The 20,344-nt window shown below is 37.8% G+C and overlaps 1 protein-coding gene across 1 annotated transcript; it reads left to right on the top strand.

Annotated features, from left to right (window-relative positions):
- Positions 1-364: 364 nt before the first annotated feature.
- On the top strand, positions 365-19,386 carry LOC306888765 (malonyl-CoA decarboxylase, mitochondrial-like). Its single transcript, XM_079447205.1, has 5 exons — positions 365-1,021; positions 8,287-8,399; positions 8,478-8,634; positions 8,958-9,110; positions 17,081-19,386. Exons 1-5 carry the CDS (start codon positions 476-478, stop codon positions 17,624-17,626), a joined length of 1,515 nt encoding a protein of 504 aa, XP_079303331.1. The 5' UTR covers positions 365-475; the 3' UTR covers positions 17,627-19,386.
- The last annotated feature ends 958 nt before the right edge of the window (positions 19,387-20,344 follow it).

The raw sequence follows: 20,344 nt of genomic DNA on the forward strand, positions 1-20,344 counted from the left end.
TCATCACCATATTCACAATTGTTAATAATTTGCATAAAGCTGCAGAAAAATAACCTGAAGATCTGTTACCTCATCTGAAGGTAATGTAAAATATGCATGACTTCACACATATTGCATACATTGGCAGATTTCATAGAATAAATTTATTTACTTGTTTGTTTATATATACATACATATTTTATAAACCTTTTTTATTTTATTAAAATACTTTTAAGGCACCTACCCTTCCTTTTAAAAATATATATTACTTATATACTACGTAATATAATATATTACGTCTTTTTAAAAACTTACTTCATATTTTTGAGTTTGTATGATCACCTTTTTTTTTGTATTATTATTATTATTATTTTTTTCTGTGCTGTCATGCATTTGACAAACAAATGTGCGCGTCTCCTTTAAGAGACCCCGGAAGTGGATGTGAAATGCAGCACTAATACAAGGTTTATTTTGGTGCGTATTTGTCAGGCACGCAATGACACCCTTACATTTATGTACAGCCGCGCGCTCTTTGCTAAAGTCTTATCGACACAGAGCAGTATTAAAAACGGTCCAGGTACTCAGAGTGTGGGAGTTCAGAAACATGTATCCATGTACTTCCATCGCAGTACACAACAGCATGGAGGAGATCCTGAGAAGGACAGTGGCCCCATTGCCCACCTATGAGATGAGAGACAAATCTCCACCTCCACCCGAATCCAACAGTCTGGAGTTCATGCACTTGTACAAGAGTTTAGAGAAAGAGCAAAAGCTGGAGTTTCTCGAGAAGTTGTCTCATGATTTCGGGGTAGACCACAGATGGGCTTCGGATCTGGCTGCGAAGTTGCTGGACACTCAGGGGCGGGATGTGGCCACCATCCTGCAGGTGGAGGACAGGTTACGGTACAGTTTAACACCCCGGTACCGGCAGCTGCTCACGCACATCAGCAAGGTTCAGGGCGGGGTGAAGTTTCTGGTGGACCTCAGGGCAGATCTCATCGAGTTCGCGTCCTCAAAAATTAGTGACAGCCCGCATATGAGGGTAAATAACGTTACACATCATTTTATTGCTACTGTTTTTGCTATATAGATGTCAAATTTATTAGTTTTTGGGAACTTCCAAGAAAAAAAGATGCCTTTTGTGTCCCTCATGAACATATCTATCTATCTATCTATCTATCTATCTACATATATTCTTATTTACCAGACCTGTTTCCAACTTTTGAGTTAATATCCCACAATTCTGTGGAATTGTGATTAAACAGAAATAAAAGATAACAAATTAAATATTTTTCGATTTTAGTGAGCATATTAAAAAGAGTTGCATTGTAGGTTACGTGCCAACCCTGTTTACCATCATAAATGTTTCTTAATACCTTCTAACTCTTGATGAACTCTGTTTCCATGATTTTGTACAGTAATTAACTGATTATTGAAAATATGATATAGTTGTAGAAACATCAGCATTATATCTTTGTAAATGAACGCTGTGTAGGTGCCCATGCCATGGAATGACCTTTTGGCTTTTCCAGTGGTTTCAGTGACTACTGCATTCCTAACATTGGCTTTGGTTATGACAACTTGTGATGTGCCCTTTCCCCTACTTTAGATCCTGGTGGTCTCTGATTTCGCATGGCTGGTTGTGTTTGGAGCCAGACAACCTTTGTCCCACATTGGTGAACGTCACAGGCTTCAGCTGTGACATAGTTTGTAATGTTTTGGTGCCAAATATACATTTGAATTTATGCCATGACATTTTAATTTAAGCCATGACATCATGGAAACATGTCTGTTGTGCATACAAAGTCTACAGTGCCTCACATTTCATTCCTGTTATAGCTCCTCCAAATTTGGTCAAACTCCTATACATTTTTTATCCATTAAACATGATAATGATTTTTCAATTAATAATTTATTATTTAGTTTTTTTAGTTTGACACATTTTATGCATGCTGAATTGGAACACTTGTCATTCTCAAAATTTAACACATCCCTGTGCATTTGTGCAAGTTATATTTTGGTCAATTTGATTATGCTTTCATCTCCATTTTACACATTTACCTGGTTTAAATGCCGTTCAGCAGAATTCCAGAGATACCTTCTTTCAAAGTCAGTGTAGAAAATGGGAAAATAGTCTGTCTGGGCCCGTTCATACGGACAATAAGCTTTTCATTAGGATTCTAGTCTAGGCTCTGGTTTGGCCATTCCAGAATAAAAACCTTCTTGTTATATCCCCTAAGGCATTCTTATGTCCTATGGGTTATTTTTCTGCCGAAACATCCCACAAACAACACTCTGTCAGAATGACACTGTTTCTCCCCAAGGATTTGTCTGTACTGGCCTCATCTGTAGATGGCAACAATCATAGAATGAAACTGGCAGTATGGACTTACTTAGTACAATATAGACCTTTGTCAGGGCAGATGCCATACTTAAAGTTTAAAGAATGAAAATAAGGCTGTGAGTGATAGAAATACAGTCTGTGCAGCTACTAGGTGTCCATCTTTCAGCTGACAGACCACTGAAAATATGTCTGTCTAAAAAATTCCCAGATGACAGAAACATATTCTGGGAAAATTAGACATAAACAGCCTTGCTATTTTGAATTAGGTCTATGAGGTTTCCTGTTTGTTGGGCTGTTTTCAGGCCAGGTAGGTCTTACCAGACCAAAAAAGAAAAATATTTCCAGTTTTGCCTCGTGAAGCTTAGCAAATTTCCGTTGTGACACCATCTGTCTTTTTCAAAAGTGAGCTTCAGTTGCTCTAGCTCTGTGAAGTGCAAATAAATTATTGAACTCTGGGCAGTTTCCTCCATTTCAGTCAAAGAGATGTTAGTGCTGTAGACAGCCTCTGGGTCACTTGCACAGCACCTTGTCCTGATGCTTATTTTGAAGGCATTCCAATCTCAATTCCAGTGTTTTTCCCCCCGTTTTGTTACAAAGGACTTCACAGTGATTCTTGGAAAGTTTGAAGTTTTGGCAGTCTTTTTATAGCCTACTTCAGGTATTTTTTTCTAACGTTATCTCAAAGTTTCACGGGTAGCTCTTTGGCCTTCATGGCAGCAGGGATGATCTGATCTGCTGTTTTAGTAATGAGACTTCAAAGTCAGCATTTATTGTGTACTTGAACAGGTGGATTGAGAGAAAAAAACAAAAAAACATTAGAACTGATTATGTACATAGTAATAAACAAAACAAAAGATTTTTCAAAGATGTCAAAATATTATAAAAAATACTTTATCAGTCTTTCTACAAAATTTCACATTACTATTATTTAAAAGCAGTATGTGAAACAGTACCCATATGCAAGAATAATTATGTTTCATTGTTGCCTCATGAGCTTGTGCATGTTTAATTATGTGAGTGGTGTTCATTAATTAATCAAAAATTGTCTGGAAAAAAATATTTCTTCAATTTAATTTGTTTTATATACTGCAGAAATGATAAGATTAATATGGTAGTTTGCTATTCCGAATAGTATCAAATTTATATAGTATGGACATTATAAAGTATTACCTAATAACGTTTCATTTAAAAGGTTGTAATTTGACTTTGCAGAGTGGGAAATAATCAATGAAAGCTGAATACATTCTGAAAGCACCATTGATGTCAAGCTGACATTCAGCCAAGCAATAATTTGGTCACATGATCATTGTGTATTCTGCACTTCATTTAAAAGCCTTTTTACCTGTTAGTGAGTGTTAGCACAGCTCTCAGCAGTGGCGTCCCATGCTTGTTGCTCTCCATAATAATATTGCATTACAGCATATCCCTAAGGTACGCTTCAGAGAGACCGTCTGGCACACCTCCAGCCCATCAGAAAAGATTCTGTGTTATTAATATGTCTATGAGCTAGTGACAGTGGGGTAAAATAGCAGCCAGTTGCAGGGTAAGGTGGTTTTCGGCTACCCAAAATCTAACTGTCCATCACCTGACCCTTTGCTAAAATTAGTTACTGTTGCATGCACAGACAAGCTTTACAAATTGTCCTGTGAACAGTTTGACAGCAATTAGTGTACATGAACAGAGCCGTTCCTGGCATTTCTTCAACATTCTCAATACTTCAAATGAACAAATAAGAATATATTAACATTAAAGGAATATTTACTCGCCCTCAGGCCATTCAAAATGTAGAAGAGTTTGTTTCTTCAGATTTGGAGAAATTTAGCATTACATTACTTGCTCACTAATGGATCCTCTGCAGTGAATGGGTGCCGTCAGAATGAGAGTTCAAACAGCTGATAAAATCATCACAATAATCAATAAGTAATCCACGTGACTCCAGTCCATCAATTAACAGCGCCTTGTGAAGTGAAAAAGCTGTGTGTTTGTCAGAAACAAATCCATCATAAAGGTGTTAAACTGTCGCTTCTGGCCAAAATATCATCTGATAATCCATAAACTTTACACTTCTCAAGCCATTAATTGATGGACTGGAGTCGTGTGGATTGCTTGTGGATTATTGTGATGTTTTTATCAGCTGTTTGGACTCTTATTCTGATGGCACCCATTCACTGCAGAGCATTCATTGGTGAGCAAGGGAAGTAATGCAAAATTTCTCCAAATCTGATGAAGAAACAACCTCATCTACATCTTGAAGGGGTGAACTTTCAGCAATTTCTCATTTTTGGGTGAACTATTTCTTTAAAGGCCGACAATCTGTGGCGGTGGTTCATGTCGGTATGACCCATTTCTACACTTCGGCCTACATGAACTACTGCCACAGATTGAACCATGGTTTATTTCTAACTGGTGTAATGTGGTAAACAATAATTAGGTTGATAAAATGAGTGTTTTTGAGGAAGAACTACTGAAAAGCACTCATTGTATTTGTATTGTGATATTGGCATTAAATCTTTGAAAGAGCTTTGTTTGATGCACTTAGTAAAGTCATGTAATGCTAAATTAGTGAGTGACTATCACACCTCTGTTTTACAGAGAGAGAGTGAAAACTGGATCTGAAACCCATAAACTGTGAACTAGCACCTGAACTGATTTAGCTCACCTCCTACTAGAGTGCTGAAGAACAAAATGTGTTAAAATGACAATAATCGGTCAAGACAGAGAACAGCTAAGATGCTGAGCTTTGCAGTAAAATTTAATCACACATCCCAAACTCTCCTGAGCAGAATTATCAGGATCCCAAAGAAATGTCAGTTCAAATCTCTGAGCAGGTGCATTTCTTGAAATGTAATCGATAAACAGACGTAGTCTGTCTGAACTCAAACAGGTGCCCAGCAGAACTCCTCCAAGCCTGCATTGTATTGGACAGTCAGCAAGCTGCTTGCAATGGTTTTCACAGAGCAATTTAGGAGGAATATACTGATATGTCCTCTGCAGAATTAATGATTGAAAGTTACACTGGATGCCTTGTCAGTAAGACATTTACATTTCCTCTGTTCATTAGTTTTGAGATTTACATTAGAGGTTTATAATATTTATTAGGAGAGACCTGCTCTCTGACCCATTAAAAAATGTCTTCTATTCAGAGCATTTTGAAGTAGCTTTGTACCAAATTGTTTGGCTGAAACGGACAATTCTGTGGGCTGTTATCCAAATGAAAACGTTAAATGTTTGCAATAACTATATATTTGATACTGTAATATTTTTTAAAGAGATTAAACTGTTTTGCACAAACACATTTTGGAGTGACTTTTTAATACATATGCAGATAAACAAAATAAAATATATTTTAAATGGTGAAAAAAAACCATTGAGCAATTCCAGCATATTTTGCTAAGCTATGATAACAGTATTTTTAATTATTATTATACACCATTAATTATTTAATTGGCGTAAATGTAAATTAAAATATATATTTTATATATGTTACTGTAAAGTCATAGGAATTTAACAGTCATAAATATGACTAATATAGCATATATTTCTGATCTCTCTCTCTCTCTCTCTCTCTATATATATATATATATATATATATATATATATATATATATACACACACACACACACACACACTTTATTTATTTATGAATCTGCATGTTATTATTAATCAAAAAAGTGTTTTAACTTTTAAAGTCCAAGATCGAGAATTCCAAACACAAAAAATATATATATATTTTGAAAAATGTCCGTGTTTTTTTTTTTTTTTCATACTAAAGGTTAATTGTTTCACTTTCAAAATAGCTTCATGTTCCACAGAAGAAAGTAAGTCACACAGGTTTAGAACAAGAGGCTGAGTAAATGTTAAGGGATTTTTTTTTAGTTTAAAGGGATTAACAAATCCCTTTCAACCATTTTCGTATATTTTTCCAGCATATTTTACAAAGCTACAATTTCTCAAATGCTCACAGTGTAAAACAGGCTTTCATTTTATGTACAGTATGGACAGGTGAAAATTGCTTTATTGTCAGATTTCTTCCATTTGCACTTGCCTTCTCCACTTTTCATTCACGTCAGTAAAATCAGAGAATGTCAAAAGCCCACTTTCAGGTTCTGTTCAGGTGCAGTCATTGACACGTCCTTGACATTCTTGCTCCTTTTGTGCAGAGCAGATTCTGCACTCTATTTCCACCGAGCATATGTTCTCTGTCCTTTTAAATTTCAGCGTGGCAAAGGTTTTTCTAGCACTTTGGTTGGATTAATAATTTGTGATATCTACATCTGCCTTGGCGCTTAGAGTTGAGCATGAGTTAGATATCTTCCTTTCCCTTATGCACGTAAGAAAATAAATAAAGCGGCCCAAACAGTGCATCGCTTTTGAAAGTTGTGGCCTGCGGTGTGATGGCACATATCAAAGTTGGATTCCACTTATGTACGCTTGGCCCTAGAGTAAATTCAGCCGTGTAAGCAAATACAAAACTCTGTTGGGTGAAGAATTTCAAATGCTTTCGGCTGCCCTGAATCTTAAGGTAGAACACCGAATAAATGCTTAGAAGTAATTTCCCAGCCCAGAGAGGATTTGATGAGTTTTAAAGTTAAGTGAAATGGTGACTGCTGGGGCAGCCCAGGGCTGTGGATTGCACTCCAAGTAAAGCTGAGATAGACAGAAAAGTAGACTACATTGCCAGTTGAGTCTCTGATGGCCTGCTTTCCTTGAACAGCCATCCTGTTTTCAGGCAGCACAACAATCTCAACTTTGAGACTGTTTTGCTGCTATTGAGCTATTGGGAGCCTTTACCTTGACACCCCCTGGTTATTTTCTACATACAAATGCATCACTTAGCGACACATTTCTGTATGCTGATCTGAGCGAGCGGGTTTATAGGGAAAAGCGTGCCGGAAAATGGTAATTCGAGATCTTTTTGCTTGCAGGCACAGCTGAAAGCGCTACAGTAAGGTCAGAATTTACGTGTACTACCTATAGATGAAGCCGAAGCACGTACGGATGGCCGGTGTGGATGTTTGATTGACAGGCCTGCAATTCTTTTAAGCACATGCATCTGTGGGACAGGCTAGCATAGAATTTTTAAAACCGCTTTGTGTGAGTGCCCCGGCGACTAGATCCAGATATTTGTATGCGTGTTGTGTTGCTCATCAACATTATGAAAGAAATCTGACCCTCGAGGGAGAGTGCAGAACCATATCTCATGTGGGGAGCAACAGCACTTTGATGAAATGGAACGGTGTTTACCACAGAAATCTTTCAGCGTACTAGTATGGATGCCGACGCCGATCCCGGCGCTCTAATGAGAACACTACCAGAGCAAATAAACAGAAGCTAAGAGCTGCAGAGGAAAATGAGACGACTCTGAAAGTGTTTTGTACTGTACAGATGATATGGCAGCAACTGTGAGGTTGCTGCACACGATCTGTGAAATATTAATTCCCTTGACGGAAGCTGCACACTTTATAATTAGGCACCATTATGAGCGCAGCTGTACTGGGAAAGATGCTTGAAAATCGGTGGCTATTGCACATGAATTATAATATTAAATAATAAAATATTAATATGTTGAAGCACCGAAATTACTAACTGGAAATAAATTTAAATTAAAACTAAAACTGTAAAAAAAATTAATTAAACATTCAATAGTAATCTTAAAAAAATACAAATAAAAATAAAAAACCTAATAAACTAAACTAAAATAAGAAAAACAAATTTAATAAAAACTGAAAATATAAAAATAAAAGCCAATTCACAATATTTAAAAAAAACTATGATTATTATATAAATAATAGTAAAACAATACTGGTTCAGGATCTCACAAAGTACATTTAAAATAATAAGAACAATTTTTTTTTTTAATACAGGACTTAATGCTATATGTGTATGCTAGTGATGAATCTGCATGTTCACTTGTCACATTCTTCAATTCTAATCTACTTGTGTTTGTATATGTTGGTGTTAGGATCTGAACAGCACTCTGAAGAGTCTTCTGTCAGAATGGTTCTCTGTTGGGTTACTCCGCCTGGAAAGAATCACTTGGCAGTCCCCATGCGAGATCCTTCAGAAGATCAGCCAGTAAGATCTCTCTCGTATGTATAAACATTTCCTTTTTATTTGTCTTCGCAGTTGAGCCTTTTTTGTTTGATCCTACAGGTACGAGGCGGTCCATCCTGTGCGGAACTGGACGGATATCAAACGCAGAGTGGGGCCGTACAGGAGATGTTACGCCTTCACCCACGCCTCCATGCCTGGAGAACCACTGGTGGTGCTGCACGTTGCCTTAACTGAGGACATAGCAAATAATATCCAGGTAGATGCAAATGAAAATCACATTTGGTATTCATCACAAAGAATAATTTATGGCTTGATGGTCAAATAGAGTGTAAATGAATTATTGGGTTCATGAAGGGAGAAAGCGTCCTTGTGCAATATCATTACTTCTCACCAGTACCTGCTAGGATCAGAAGAACATGTAAGGAGACAGTAGTGGTGTAAGACAGTGGATATAGATGCTCCAAAACAGCACACTGTGCTTAGAATGTACAGAATTCTTCATGGTCCCAGATTCTGCCAATGCCTCCAGTGAATCCTGTATGAGTTTATTAATTTATCGTGTGCCTCTTATTTTCCCAGGGAATTGTAAGAGAGTTTTCCACTCTAGACGCGGACGAAGATGTTAACAAGATCAATGCGGCCATCTTCTACTCCATCTCCTCCACTCAGGCTGGATTGCAGGGGGTGGAGCTTGGAAACTACCTCATCAAGAGAGTGGTCCGAGAATTGCAGGTGGGCAAATGAATGAGAAAATGAATCATAAAAGTGATGTTTATCACAGCTATTTGAAGAATTATTGCAGCGAAATACCTGTAGATGAATAATAAATGCTAGGAAAACAGTCTGCTATTTATACGGTAGAGTCGAGCAGAATTTTCAACCTTTTTGATTTGAAGAGCACAATAAAATATTTAAAAGTATTCAGCAGTTAAAGTAATGGATATTGTAGAAATGTGTGTGTGTATGTGTGTGTGTGTGTGTGTGCATATTTTATATTAAAATTAATTACTTTTTTTTTTTTTAAATGATAAAGTTTAAATAATATTTTAATCAAATTCACAGTTTTTTTTAAATTTCAATGCTAAAATAAAACAAAAATAAAAATTATATATACTATATAAAATGTATAATTTTTTTACATTTAAAAATTAAACAAATTTAAATAAAAAGTGTTATTGAAATTTTATTTATATCAAATTCACTATATAATAAATTAGAAGTATGTTTTTTGTCTATTGTTTTCCTCCTTTTGTGAAACGGCATGGCGAGCCAAATCAAGGTCATCAATGGCCAATTTTGCCCTTAGTATGCATACAAAAAATAATATGCAGTTTAAATTAATTAATTGTTATTGTAATTAACTCAATACAGAATAGAAATGGAATCTAAGGACTGTAATACCAATAATATACAGTTGGGCAAAAAAAGTATTTAGTCAGCCACCAATTGTGCAAGTTCTCCCACTTAAAAAGATGAGAGAGGCCTGTAATTTTCATCATAGGTACACTTCAACTATGAGAATGGGGGGAAAGAATCCAGGAAATCACATTGTAGGATTTTTAATGAATTAATTGGTAAATTCCTCTGTAAAATAAGTATTTGGTCACCTACAAACAAGCAAGATTTCTGGCTCTCACAGACCTGTAACTTCTTCTTTAAGAGGCTCCTCTGTCCTCCACTCGTTACCTGTATTAATGGCACCTGTTTGAACTCGTTATCAGTATAAAAGACACCTGTCCACAACCTCAAACAGTCACACTCCAAACTCCACTATGGCCAAGACCAAAGAGCTGTCGAAGGACACCAGAAACAAAATTGTAGATCTGTACCAGGCTGGGAAGACTGAATCTGCAATAGGCAAGCAGCTTGAAATCAACTGTGGGAGCAATTATTAGAAAATGGAAGACATACAAGACCACTGATAATCTCCCTCGATCTGGGGCTCCACGCAAGATCTCACCCCGTGGGGTCAAAATGATCACAAGAACCTGCAGAGAGCTGGGACCAAAGTAACAAAGGCTACCATCAGTAACACACTATGCCGCTAGGGACTCAAATCCTGCAGTGCCAGACATGTCCTCCTGCTTAAGCCAGTACATGTCCGGGCCCATCTGAAGTTTGCTAGAGAGGATTTGGGATGATCCAGAAGAGGATTGGGAGAATGTCATGTGGTCAAATGAAACCAAAATAGAACTTTTTGGTAAAAACTCAACTCGTTGTGTTTGTGTTGCATCCAAAGAACACCATACCTACCGTGAAGCATGGGGGTGGAAACATCATGCTTTGAGGCTGTTTTTCTGCAAAGGGACCAGGACGACTGATCCGTGTAAAGGAAAGAATGAATGGGGGAGTGAGATTTTGAGTGAAAACCTCCTTCCATCAGCAAGGGCATTGAAGATGAAACGTGGCTGGGTCTTTCAGCATGACAATGATCTCAGACACACCACCCGGGCAACGAAGGAGTGGCTTCGTAAGAAGCATTTCAAGGTCCTGGAGTGGCCTAGCCAGTCTCCAGATCTCAACCCCATAGAAAATATTTGGAGGGAGTTGAAAGTCCGTGTTGCCCAGCGACAGCCCCAAAACATCACTGCTCTAGAGGAGATCTGCATGGAGGAATGGGCCAAAATACCAGCAACAGTGTGTGAAAACCTTGTGAAGACTTACAGAAAACGTTTGACCTCTGTCATTGCCAACAAAGGGTATATAACAAAGTATTGAGATGAACTTATTGACCAAATACTTATTTTCCACCATAATTTGCAAATAAATTCTTTAAAAATCAGACAATGTGATTTCCTGGATTCTTTCCCCCCATTCTGTCTCTCATAGTTGAAGTGTACCTATGATGAAAATTACAGGCCTCTCTCATCTATTTAAGTGGGAGAACTTGCACAATTGGTGGCTGACTACTTTTTTGCCCAACTGTATTTGTCCCACAGCATCACTAGTGTCAAGCATTGTACTTTAGCACATTTCTAAGCTGGAAGAGAGAAGAAAAAAAAAGCAGGAAAATAATAAAATTTCAGCTGTCACCCTCCATAACATGAAGAAGGAGGGACACATGGCATGTCACAGAGCTCCTGCCTCTTTACTAGATGAAGGCGAAATTAAATGGAAAAGAAACAAGAGGCACTCAGCTTTATAGATTCAGATGAGTTTTGCTTCAGCGGGAATGTTGGTGAAACAAAGTGCTGGATGGCTGTTTGTGTAATAGAGGTTAACCCTAGTAAAGAGCTCTCTGCGAAGAGCTGTGGTTCTCAGAGAGCTGATTTACCCAGATGAGAGATTGAAGGCATCATTTGAGTGGAAATGGACACTCGATAGATATTATTTCATGCAAATTGTGCATGTTGATGCTTTGGGTTTGTATTTGAATTAGATTTCTGAAGTGTGTGTGTGCAAATGCAGCTCACTTGTTTTTCTTTGAAACAAATTCTCTCCATCTTGGTCCATAAATATCCATGTGAGAACCTTACAAAAATTTACCATGGTAACCAACCATAGTTTCCAGAAAAACACCACTGTTACTCTAGGTACTGAATTTATTGTTACCGCTGTTATAAAACTAAATTTAAATTTGAAATAATAAATTTTCTGAAGAACAAGCCACACAGTTCATACGTGATTACTTGCATGCTAAGTTGATCAACTTTGTATTAAATCTGTGAGAAGAATTTTAAAGCGGTGTATAAAACTTTGTTTAGTTTATGTAGTTTGAAAGAAATTATAAAGTACCTGTGAGAGCTGGAGCTCATCTTTCTGCTGAAGAAAGAGTAAAGGTGACTCACCATGCCACAAGGGGACGATTGGTGTGATGGATGGATGATGGACAGAAAAAAAGAGGTGGAGAAAGGTCACGGTGTGGTTTAGGAGAAGGGGAGGAGGGTTTGCTTGTCTTTCAGCAGAATCCTCATGGGGCTCTTTTGCACTCGCTTTCTATCTTTCATTCACTCTCTTCTTGTCCTTACTCTTCATTCTCTCTCGTTCTCGCTCTCTGTAGCTTTAAACCTGCTGATGTTTTACAGTAAATTGAGTTGATGAATGAAAAGTGACCCTTGGACATGCTTAATCTTTCTTCACTCCTGCCCATCTGAAGGAGTGATGCATGGCAAAGAATGAGAGCGAGAGGGAAGTGTGATGGACTTGAGATGTGCAGGACTTAAAATCTCTGCTCCTCCGGGGCCAGTCTGACACGTTTGGTTTGTTCAGTGCTTTCTTGTTGAATGTGAGCAGAAGAGGGAGAGAAAATGAGTGTGTCTATGTCCTTGTGGGGGATGAGAAAGAGACACAGTGGACTTGTTCAACATGGTTTTTAAATTAGTACAAATGGAGTGTGGATGGAGGATAAAAATAAAGAGAAAAGGAAGAATAAGGAAAGAGGATATAGATATTTTATATATAAAATATCACAGTTTAGACAAAAATATTCAGCAACACAATGGTTTTCAACATTGATAATAATAAGAAATGTTTTTGAGCACCAAATCAGCATATTATAGTGATTAGGAATCATGTGACACTGAAGACAGTAATTGCAGCAAAAAAGTCTTATTTTTTTCAATCACAGTAATAAATTACATTTTCACATATATAAAAATAGAAAAGAGTTATTTTTAATTGTATTAATATTTCAGTATATGGCAGTTTTTACTGTATCTTTAATCAAATAAATTATGTGTGTGTGTGTGTGGATATATACACACACACACACACACACATAACTCATTCAATGCAGAAACCATCTGATTTAAATCTGTAATTTATGAGTTTTTCATTAAAAGGGTCAGTTTGTAAGAGTCATTTGCTCACAAACATAGCTGAACAGAAAGATTTGTTTTCTTGCCGTTATTTCAAGGTACACATTTTGGGATGCAATTTGAGCTATACTATAAATATTACTGTATTCAGTTTTACTTATAACTTTTGTGTATTACTCAGATTACTACGAAACTGTATGACATATATATATATATATATATATGGAGTTAATTTGCAAAAACAGATGACTCAACAGAAATCATGTTCAATCAAACTGCAGTTGGGTTATTTTCACCAGGTTAAAAAATAACTAAATAAAAAACAGCTAATTAACACAATAAAACACAAAAGCATGATAACATAATAAAAAACGTTTTTTTGAACATTTTAAGAAACAGTTATCTGTTTTTGCAAATAAACTCTTCATATATATATTAAACATTATACAGTGCACAGCATAAATGAGTACACCCCCTCTGAATAAATATAAAAGATGTATTTTCTTAATGATCACTAATATAATTCATGGAAAGATGGTAAAATCGAGATGTATTAAACATATACTTAATAAAAACAACAAAATATATGCCAACATTTTCTGTAAGATAAGTAAATTAGCCAATTTTGTTTAAATGAAGGATTGCAGAAATGTGTACACCCTAGATTTAATTCAGCAAATGTATAATATTCTAGTACGTGGTATGTCCTCCAGAACTTTAAGTATACTGCTCTGACCCTTCTTGGCACTGAGTGTACAAGTTCAACACAGATTTTCACATCTGTCCTGTTTAACTCCTGGAGGACGATCTCCTTGAATGCTCTGGTCTTTAATGGGGAGTTTCACTCAGCTCATCTCTACAGAATCCCCCACAGCTGCTCAAGAGCGTTAAGATTGAGTGAAATACATGTCCACTGAAGGATTTTCACCTCGGGAGAATGAATATCTTCATTGTCATGCTGAAAAAATGCCGAATAATGCAGGGAATGAGGGGAGGGTAGCATTTTCTGTTTCAAGGTTTTGTATTACATTACAAATACAGCACAACTCCCTCACATCTTCAGCACTCATACATCCGTATAGAAGAGCTGTACTACCACTGAACGTTACTGTGGGTACAAAGCACCTTTCACTGTACTCCTCCTCTAGCAACACCAGAACATTCTGGATGCTTTTGGAATCCGAAATGATTGACTTGGTCTCTTGAAACCAGAGTATGGATTCCCAGAAGTCTCTATATTGTAAATATGGGCTATGGAAGAGGTTAAATTAGTTTATTTTGCTTTGGCTACAGTCACTGAAAAAAAAAAAAAAAAAAGAAAGTTGAGAACTCAAAAATCTGCTGAAACTGGTTGCCTTAAAATTTTAAGTTGGCTCAACTTTCTTTTTTTCTTTTTTTACAGTGTAGGTGATTCTAGTGGTAACAAAAGCCATGCATGTCACTTCTGCAGGCTGCGTCATACTCTGTGAGATAAAGTGTCTCTCTGAGACACTTTTTCTAGCAAAAATTCACTCATCACTAAATGAAAACTTAAGGTACAATAGGTGATTGTCTTCAGAAAAATTTTTTTGTTATTCTGGTTGAAAGTCTCTTAACATCCTGATAGCAATCATTAAGTTAAGTGGTCTAAATGTATTTATCTGTATTTATATATTCTGTTGAAGGTGTAGGACCAAGAAATGTTCGTACAATCAAAACGTTTGGTCCGAGCGTTTTAATTGCATTTCCTACCTGCCTGTCAACAGATGTATTTGCATACCTCTGTGCACCCTGTTCGCGCAGACACGATACGTCATCAGCGTGTTCACACTAGGGCTTGAACGATTTTTTTAAAGTCGAATTTTATGTGATGAAAGTTGAGTCGAAGTCGACTAGTCGCTGATGACGTCATTAATGAACAAATAAGTCTGGAGCTGAGACACCTTGGCATATGACACAGGACTGCCCACATGGCTATTGCTCCTATAACAGCTTATTTTCTTTCGTCTTTGGTCGTTATATTTCTCACAGATTTCTGCTCTTCTAAATCAGACACAGATAAGTAGCACATAGATTACATTCATATGAATGAATGCATTAGTGAGAGCAATTGCGTGTGAATTAATTCTACCTGGCAGCGTCTCTCTCTACTAGTAGTGAAGCTGTTGGATTTAGTTATTAAAAAATATATGCTTGAACTTTTCAGTTTCTAAGCTATTTTACTGAGAAATCACAGAACAGTGTTGACAATACATTTCTGCTCTGAATGATTCTGTGCGCGCGATCTGCGCGTAATGTATTGTACGCGCTACTGTCTGTAGCCTATGTGTGTGCATTACAGTGCAGTAGCGCATTAGATTAGAACGCGATTAACTTACCTTTACAATAAGCTGTTTAAAACGTGCATTCTCCCGTTCAATTTCGAACATCCAGTAATATAATCATACATGTTTTGTGGAACGCTTTCAGAGTATTAATTAATTTGTAATTTTAACTGTTTGAAAATGGAGCGTAAATGTGGATTTCTTATCCTGTTGCGCCCTCTATAGGACCAGCGACTAGTCGACGGCAAGCTTAAAGCGTCATGGCAGAGCACTGAAGTCGATTAGTCGGTGCAACCCCTAGTTCGCGCACGCTGTGCAGACAGAGCGAGAATGGCAGACAAACATCAACAACCCAATCTTCCTTCCTGGTATTATTGTAGTACTTTTACTAACTGTGCTATAAAGTTTTCTCACCGGTGAATGACACATGATGTAGCCCAGTGGTTCCCAATTCCAGTCCTCGCTTAGTTAACACACCTGATTCAGATAACCAGCTCATTAGAAGTGAGCTCCGTACATGAACTGTGTTTCAATTGACATGCTCCCTACTCCCTGAGCAGGGGAAATCCGTTGAAGTTTATTTCACTTCGGAACATTCATTTACAGATTACTAAACTTACTAGAGAAGTGTGAAGTGTGACATAATACACCTCTGTAAATAAATACAATTTAAATTCACGTCTCGCACACTTTACGCCCTTTGTATAGAACATCCGCTTTGAACTGGAATCATGGCGGAATATCTGGTGATGTCCACTTCGCAGGGCACTTATTACGGTCGAATAGAACAACCGTCGGACGTGATAAGATATACATATGAAATGTGCAGAGCGGGGAGGACTGTAATTGGAAACCGTTGATGTAGCCTATTGTAGTAATTTAATGTTGTCTCTGGTATTCTGCTCTTTGAGCGTATGTGCGTTCAGGGGGCGTGGCTTTGGATGGCTATTGCAGAGAGGGTGGGACGTTCGCTTTCAGTGCTATCAGGCTAGCATTTTCCGAGATCTCCTATTGCACCTTTAAAGTGAAGACCAGATTATTTCAGGAGCCTTGTCACAAGTCCATTGTTTTTGAATGTCGGTGCTACATCTGCTATATTTTCACACTTAAAACAATAATTTGGTATTCCTCTTGTAACATTGTCCTCTTTTATACTAAGAAATAAGTCAACTGGCAGTTCTCTCCCAAGTGGTTCCACTGCTGCCAGCATTAAGTCTGAGTATGATTCAGCGGGCTAAATAACACTTTTAATTGTCAGGAAATTACTTGTCTTTATAAGTTTTGGTTCAATATACTTACCTATTGATCAAAAATAGCCTTAAACCTATACACATTTTTTATTTAGTAACTTTCAGGAGGGTGTACTCATTTTTGCAACACAACATTTTATCACTTTGATAAGAAAATCTTATTTTGCTGAATAATTTTGAAATTCTTCTTTGGTAATTGATCAAGCAGGCTAGTTGCAACATTATATCTACAAAGAACCCTAAAATGTCATCTAAGTAAAGAGTAATTGCTCAATTTGTTAAGTTTTAGTGGGGGTGTACTCATTTATGCTGTGCACTGTATATAATGTTTGTGTGTGTTTGAGTAGATATGCATTTGAGAGTTAACTGTCTGTGTTTACCTTTCTGTGCAGAGTGAATTTCCCCACATGGCCCAGTTCTCCAGTCTGTCTCCCATCCCCGGCTTCTCCTTATGGCTACAAGGGGTTCTCGGTCAGCACAAGAAGGAGGGACGTGCCATAGAGCTCCTGTCTGAGCAGGAGTGGAGGGAGGTGGAGGATGTGATGGGAGTCGCCCCCGGTGCCCCAGCTCTGGAGGCCCTGCGCAGGCTCATCAGCACCAGCGAGTGGATCCGCTCCGACCGCCTGGTCCGCGCTCTGGAACCTGCGTTAATGCGGCTCTGTGCATGGTACCTGTACGGAGAGAAACGGCGAGGCTATACCCTAAACCCCGTCGCCAACTTCCATCTTCAGAACGGCGCCACCATGTGGAGGCTGAACTGGCAAGCGGACACAAGCCCAAGAGGAATCGCCAACTCTTGCAGCATAATGGTTAATTATCGCTACTTTTTACAAGAGACCAGCACTAACAGTGCCGCCTACCTGCAGAATAAAGTAATCAAGGCTTCGGAGCAGGTGCTGGGACTGGTGTCGCAATTCCAGAAGAACAGCAAACTCTGAGTCAAATCTGTTGCTCTGAATGTGTACACTCAAATTCAGTGTTATCATTTTTGATAACTGATCTGCACAGAGTGGACAAACACAATGAAGATTTAAACAAGCCTTATGTGGATCTACGACTGAAACCAGCAAGTCACATTTCATTGTTAGTTCAGAAATGGACAGTTGTACTCTGCCTTTCTGAAAGATAACAATCCAATTTTAAAGCAAAAAATGAAAATTCTGGCATCATATACTCACCCTCAAGTGGTTCCAAATCTAAATTACTTTCTTTCTTCCTTAGGCAATTGTCCTGCAGCGTTTTCATCCAGCAGCAGTTCACAATGACAACATGATGTCATAGATAAAACATTATTAAAAGTATTAAAGTAGTCCATATGCTTTATTACTATTATTTTATTATTATTTAGTCATTTGGCAGACGCTTTTATCCAAAGCGACTTACAAATGAGGACAACAGAAGCAATAGGGCAGCCGTGGCCTAATGGATAGAGAGTTGGACTTGTAACCCGAAGGTTGTGGGTTCGAGTCTCGGGTCCGGCAGGTGGGGGGAGTGAATAACAACACTCTCTCCACCCTCAATACCACGACTGAGGTGAGCCTCTTGAGCAAGGCACCGAACCCCCAACTGCTCCCCGGGCGCCACAGCAATGGCTGCCCACTGCTCCGGGTGTATGTTCACTACTGTGTGTGGTTAAATGCAGAGCACAAATTCAGAGTATGGGTGATGATATTGATGCCCAACTTGCATATTTGATTTGTGAGCAATAATGACTTAAATAGCTTGTTTTATAATAGTTCACAAGTTATACGGATCTTTTTGGAACTTGATCAGTACGCATGATATGTAGTACACGCATATAACTTTACTATAACTTATATTTTGAGACGGCCTTCTCTGATAATAATGACAAATTACAGTTCCGTAAGTGAGTCTGAAATTGATTCAGTGTTCTGAAAGATTCAGAGTTCATTCAGTGATTGAACTGTCCATTTTTGAGTGATTCTTAAAAAGAATCAGTTCTTAAGAGTCATTTGCTCACGAATCAGCATTTGTTCTGAAATCTAGATACTCTTTGTATTTTATGTTTTTTAATATGCAGCTTGAAACAGAACTAGACAAAGATTTCCTCGCCATTATTTTGCCATATGGATACAATATTTTGGGATCTGATAACTATGTAAAACAATTCAACTATAAAACATAACATAAAATGCATATTAAACAACATACAGTTTGACATGAGGGTGAGTAAATGATGGCAGAATATTCATTTTAAGTGAACGATCCTTTTATCACATTAACTATTATTACCCAGCATGCTGCTTGGTGATGTTACAAAGAGATTTCACTTAATTTTTTTTTTAGGTGTGCCAAATCTCCACTAATTTCAAGCAAGAAAAGGATAATCGTCCAAATGAATCTATTTTTCTTAGTCCTTTTCAGCAGTGTTTGAGCCTCTGTTTGATTAGCCGGTTGCTGATTTTGATGTAGACTTATGCTACACTTTGAAAGACTGGGGGGTAATGAAGCGGGAAGAATCTATCAACTCCTGTCATGTCTTTGCCTTCTCAGCATGTGTACGTAAGAGAGCGCGACTGAGTGGAAGCTGCTGTAATAAATGATGTTTTGATTCCTTCATTAGTGTGATCTGCTTCACTGTGAAACGGCTGTCTGTATGTTCAAGTCTCTGTGTAAATGTGTCTCAATGTGCCAGCTAAAAATGTTTATTTATGAATTAAAATTCTGCCTATCTTCCAAAAACTGATTCTTTCTTTTATTTCCATTGTAAACATGATGTACTACCTCGGCGGTTTGTTCAATTTTGGCAATGGAGGATGTTCAAATGTTTTTTGAAGTTAACACAGGACAGTATGCTATCTCGTTGGGCCAGATCCTATCACATTTGGACATATCCGTTCCTTGGCGGTTTAATTGGCAGTGTTTAAAGAGATGTAGCACTCTCCAGCAAGCATTTTATTCCTCTATGACTGCTGTCTCTAGTGTCTGATAACAGACTGCAGTGTTCAAATAGGCCTCCTGTCTTTTTTTCCCTCCATTGTTGTGTAAAGTATCTCAGTGTAAGTTGACTGTGAAATTGCATTTTTACTCTCAGAGGAGGCACACATCTTCAACCCCGTCCCTCCATGCGGTGCCCTAGAAACTAATGAAGTGAGAAATAAAGTTAAAATAAATTGATAAATTTATGATATTCACTTAAACTGAGCATGGGGTGGAAACAGAACAAAGCGGACAATGTTTAAAGGATGCCCTTGAGAAACTCGTCCCACAGTGAGAGTGGAAGTGAGGAAAACACATCTGTAGTCACAGGCCCAAGGCTGGATGGACATACTTTACAACATCAAGCTCTTTACTGTGAGGCAAATACATGGTTACCACGGCAACTGCTAAGTATAGCATCTACAATATAGTTCAAACGCAGTTCATTTGTCCTCTTTGGATTAGTTTTGCCCAAAATCTGAGGCTGGTTTAGTAGAAAATAATGTGTCTGTTTTGCATTATTTGCATGGTTTTAAGATATTTGATGTGAAACCGAAAGGCTTTTCGTTTTTAGCGTCTCACAAAAACATAATGGATCAGGAAATGAGGCGTAAAGAGTTCTGATGTTTTTAGCCATTCGTGAAGAGACTTTTCTCTACAAGTAAAATGAATACCCAGCATTGTTACGAGCCTCAAAATTGAAAGGAACAAGAATT

Source organism: Barbus barbus (genome assembly GCF_936440315.1).
Source record: "Barbus barbus genome assembly, chromosome: 22".
In the NCBI taxonomy this organism is placed as follows: Eukaryota; Metazoa; Chordata; class Actinopteri; order Cypriniformes; family Cyprinidae; genus Barbus; species Barbus barbus.